We start from the raw sequence: 5000 nt of genomic DNA, 5'->3' as shown, positions 1-5000 counted from the left end.
GAATCAGCGTATTGATTCATGATTCGGATCGCCAATGTCACGTGATTTCAGCAGTTTGACACGCGATCCGAATCATGAATCAATACGCTGATTCATAACGGTTTGAATCTTTATTTGAGGATTGAACACAAACGCGGAAGAGAAGCCAATGCTGAATAAAGTCGTAGTTTTTGTTATTTTTGGACCCAAATGTATTTCTGATGCTTCAAGAGACTCTAATTAACCCACTGATGTCTCATATGGACTACTGTGATGATGTTTTTATTCCCTTTCTGGACATGGACAGTATAGTGTGCATACACTTGCATACGCTCTCGGACTAAATATAAAATATCTTAAACTGTGTGTGAAGATGAACGGAGGTCTTACGGGTGTGGAGCGACATTAGGGGGAGGAGTTAATGACAGACATTTCATTTTTGGGTCAACTAACCCTTAAATAACATGAGCAGTTCATTTGTTTCTGTATTTGTTCATCTTTGTTAACTTTAGTTACACAATCCACAAGGTAGTTTACCTTATTGTAAAGTGTTAATGTTTATTCCTCTACAGATGCTCAGCAGAAGTGATTCGAGGATACAGTGCAGAGCTGCTCTGTCATTGGTCAAACAGCCTCAGGGTTTCTGTGACCTCCGACCCTAAACCAAGGCTGTGCGTCCCTCAGAGCGTTTATATGAGCCGGTGTGTGTCCTAAACTCCTGGAGTCCGTCATGTGTTCAGTCAATCTGTGCTTCTGCACTGCTGCTGCTGCTGTGCTGCTTCTGCTGCTGGTGAAATGCATGCTGGGACAGCTGCGCTCCTCCCAAAACGGCGTGGCGTTTCCGTGTCTGCCGCGCGTGCCGTTTTTGGGGAGTCTCCTGCACCTGCGCTCGGCTCTGCCGCCTCACCTGCTCCTCACACACCTGGCGGGCAGGTACGGGCCTGTGTTTGGCTTGTACTCCGGCCCTCACTTCACGCTGGTGCTCAGCGAGGCCGGGCTGGTGCGAGAGGTGCTGCTGCAGCGCGGGAGAGAGTTCGCTGGACGGCCCAAAATGGTGAGTTTTTGCATCATGATACTATTTAATGTGAATTAAATTTTGCATGTAGAAAATATAGATATTTATGCATTATGACATTAAAATTAGGGTATTTCAACACATTTTCACCCAAACAGTAATGTGAAAACAATTTTGCATGTAGAAAATGTGTATATTTTTTTCATTATGATTAAAATTCATGACATTGAAAATATTGATATTTATGTATTATGACTCTAAAATCATGACATTTAAACATTTTCAGTGGAACTCTATTGTAAATTAGATTTTGCATGTAGAAAATTTAGAAATTTTATGCATTAGGACACTAAATTTATTACATTTAAACACATTTTCAACAAAACTGTAATGTGAATTAAACTTTGCATGTAGAAAATATAGATATTTATGCATTATGACTCTTAAATTATGACATTTAAACACATTTTCAACCAAAATGTAATGTGAATTATATGTTGCATATAGAAAATATAGATATGTATGCATTATAAATCTATAAATATGACATTTAAACATTTTCAATGGAACTCTATCGTCAATTAGATTTTGCATGTAGAATATTTAGATATTTAGCATTATGACTCTAAATCATGACACTTAAACACATTTTCACCCTAACTATAATGTGAATACAATTTTGCATGTAGAAAATGTAGATATTTTTGAATTATGACTCTATAATTATGACATTTAAACATTTCCAGTGGAACTCTATTGTGAATTAGATTTTGCATGTAGAAAATATAGATATTTATGCATGAGACTAAAATGATGACATTTAAATACATTTTCAACAAAACTGTAATGTGAATTAAACTTTGCATGTTGAAAATGTAGATATTTATGCATTAGGACACTAAAATTCAAGACATTTAAACACATTTTCACCCAAACTCTATTGTGAATTATATTTTGCATGTAGAAAATGTAGATATTATTGCAATATGACTCTATAATTATGACATTTAAACATGTGACAAATCATTTTTCTTCTTTATTATTATTATTTTTTGTAATTTCCATTATCCTCTGTGCTGATTTTTGGTGGTGTCACAATAAAAATGTTGTAATACAAAGCTTTTTATTTAAATTAGCATAAAGGCAGTATAACAAATAGTACCATTATATATGAATACTTCAGAATTACTACTCTTTTGCATTACAGTAATGCATGAGAATGTATATTTTTTACATTGCAGTAATATAATTGAAGGGTTAAGTGTGCGTATTTATGATGAAAGTAATGGAAAGTAATGAAAGTAAAATAAAGTATTTTATTTACACATATATGTATATAGTATATACACTATATTGCCAAAACTATTGGGACGCCCCTCCAAATCACTGAGTTCAGGTGTTCAATCCCTTCATGGCCACAGGTGTATAAATCAAGCTCTAGGCCTGCAGACGCTTCTACACACACTAGTGAAGGAATGGGTCGCTCTCAGGAGCTCAGTGAACTCAAGCGTGGGGCCGTGATAGGTTGCCATGGACGAGTCTGGGTTTGGGGGTCGCCAGGAGAACGGGACTTGCCTGACTGCATTGTGCAAAGTGTAAAGTTTGGTGGAGGGGGGGGGTTATGGTGTAGGGTTGTTTTTCAGGGGTTGGGCTTGGCACCTTAGTTCCACTGAAAGGAACTCTTAATGCTTCAGCACACCAAGACATTTTGGACAATTTCATGCTCCCAACTTTGTGGGAACAGTTTGGGGACGGCCCCTTCCTGTCCCAGCATGACTGCGCTCCAGTGCACAAAGCGTCGGTCCATAAAGACATGGATGAGGAGTTTGGTGTGGAGGAACTTGACTGGCCTGCACAGAGTCCTGAGCTCAACCCGATAGAACAGCTTTGGGATGAATTAGAGCGGAGACTGAGAGCCAGGCCTTCTCGTCCAACATCAGTGCCTGACCTCACAAATGAGCTTCTAGAAGAATGGTCAGAAATCCCCATAAACACACTCCTAAACCTTGAGGAAAGCCTTCCCAGAAGAGCTGGAGCTGTTAGAGAGGGTGGGCCGACTCCAGATTAAACCCTACGGATTAACAATGGGACGGCATTAAAGTTCACGTGCATGTACAGGCAGACGTCCCAAAACTTTTGGCAATAGAGTGTATATGCATGTAGTTTGTAATCTCTCTCTCTCTCTCTCTCTCTCTCTCTCTCTCTCTCTCTCTCTCTCTCTCTCTCTCTCTCTCTCTCTCTCTCTCTCTCTCTCTCTCTCTCTCTCTCTCTCTCTCTCTCTCTCAGGTCACCACAGATCTGTTGACTCAGGGTGGGAAGGATATTGCGTTTGCCGACTACAGTCCGCTGTGGAAGAGCCACCGGCGTCTGGTTCACTCCTCTTTCACGCTGTTCGGCGAGGGATCCAGTAAACTGCAGACCATCGGTAAACTTTACACTCTGGATATCTGAGTACACTCTAAAAAAATTCTGGGTAAAAAGCAACCCAATGTTGGGTCAAATATGGACTAACCCAGCAATTGGGTTGTTTTAACCCAGCGATTGGGTTGTCTTAAGCAAATATTTAACCCAACCGCAGGATTAAAACAACCCAATCGCTGGGTCAAAACAACCCAATTGCCGGGTTAGTCCATATTTGACCCAACCTTCGGTTAAAACAACCCAGCATTTTTTAGAGTGTAATAGTTTTCTAAAATCTTGTGAAAACGTGTCCAGATTTCACCCTTAATCCAAAGATTTTGCATGTAGAAAATGAAGAGTTTGTGCATTATGACTATTTTTCTGACATCAAAACTCATTTTCAGGCAAATGCTCATCATTGTAATGTCACACAACTTTATATTTGTGTTTTTGCCAATTATTTTCAATGCTTATAGTCAATGGTGTTACAGTCAAAAATGCTTTTTTTTAAATAACAATGAAATCCGCATAAAGGTATGAATATGAGAAATATTAGCATAATTTATAAATACTTTATACAATGTTTTATAAATTAAAGGTAGAATAACGTATTAGCGTTATGTTTAAACACTTTAGAATTAATAATCTTTTACATTACAGAATAACAAAATAAAACAAAAACTAGAAATTGTAATTTCTTTCATGAAGTAGAAGTATTTGAGATTGTGTTTTAGTTAAACTACTGACATCATGATCATGTGACTTTCAGAGACGGTCATATACAGTATATATATATATATATATACACGTGTGTGTGTGTGTGTGTGTGTTTTTATGCATGTGTATATGTGTGCGTGTTTATGTTTGTGTGTGTGTATGCCTGTTTGTGTTTGAGTGCATGTGTGTGTACCTGTTTTTGTATATATACACAGATCAGGCATAACATAATGACCACTGACAGGTGAATAGGTGGGATATATTAGGCAGCAAGTGAACATTTTGTCCTCAGAGTTGATGTGTTAGAAGCAGGAGAAATGGGCAAGCGTAAGGATTTGAGCGAGTTTGACAAGGGCCAGATTGTGACGGCTAGACGACTGGGTCAGAGCATCTCCAAAACTGCAGCTCTTGTGGGCTGTTCCCGGTCTGCAGTGGTCAGTATCTATCAAAAGTGCTCCAAGGAAGGACCAGTGGAGAACCGGCCACAGGGTCATGGGCGGCCAAGGCTCATTGATGCACGTATGATCCTCCTTGTGTAATGGCTTGGAACGAGCTGGCCGTGACAGTGTGTAAGAAAGTTTTGTGTGATGTGTAGGTCTGAGGGGGGGGGTTACTATAAGGGGAGAGAATTTACAGTATAAAAACCATTACGTCTATGGAAGTCCCCACAAAGATAGTGAACCGTGTGTGTGTGTGTGTGTGTGTGTGTGTGTGTGTGTGTGTGTGTGTGTGTGTGTGTGTGTGTGTGTGTGTGTGTGTTTAGTTCTAGAGGCCGCAGACAGTCTTTGTGAGGAGCTCCAGTCCTGCAGGGGTCAGAGTTTAGATCTGAGTCCGGTTCTGATGCGCGCCGTCACTAACGTCGTCTGTAGGCTGGTGTTCAGTTCCTCGT

At 39.7% G+C, this 5000-nt stretch overlaps 1 protein-coding gene across 4 annotated transcripts in view; it reads left to right on the top strand.

The window, feature by feature from the left end:
- Window positions 1-5000, top strand: part of cyp17a2 (cytochrome P450, family 17, subfamily A, polypeptide 2) — a 43646-nt gene that overhangs the window by 25656 nt on the left and 12990 nt on the right. For all 4 annotated transcript variants that reach the window (XM_067445458.1, XM_067445459.1, XM_067445460.1 and 1 more), the window contains 3 exons: window positions 552-1033; window positions 3281-3419; window positions 4875-5000. The exon at window positions 4875-5000 is cut by the window's right edge and continues 104 nt beyond it. In XM_067445458.1, the coding sequence (XP_067301559.1) occupies window positions 710-1033; window positions 3281-3419; window positions 4875-5000 (589 nt within the window). In that variant the 5' untranslated portion in view covers window positions 552-709. The remainder of the gene's footprint in view (window positions 1-551; window positions 1034-3280; window positions 3420-4874) is intronic.

This window comes from Pseudorasbora parva, chromosome 6 (assembly GCF_024679245.1).
Source record: "Pseudorasbora parva isolate DD20220531a chromosome 6, ASM2467924v1, whole genome shotgun sequence".
Lineage (NCBI taxonomy): Eukaryota > Metazoa > Chordata > Actinopteri > Cypriniformes > Gobionidae > Pseudorasbora > Pseudorasbora parva.
Note: the sequence above shows the minus strand (reverse complement) of the source record. Positions and strands in the feature narration are given on the sequence as shown.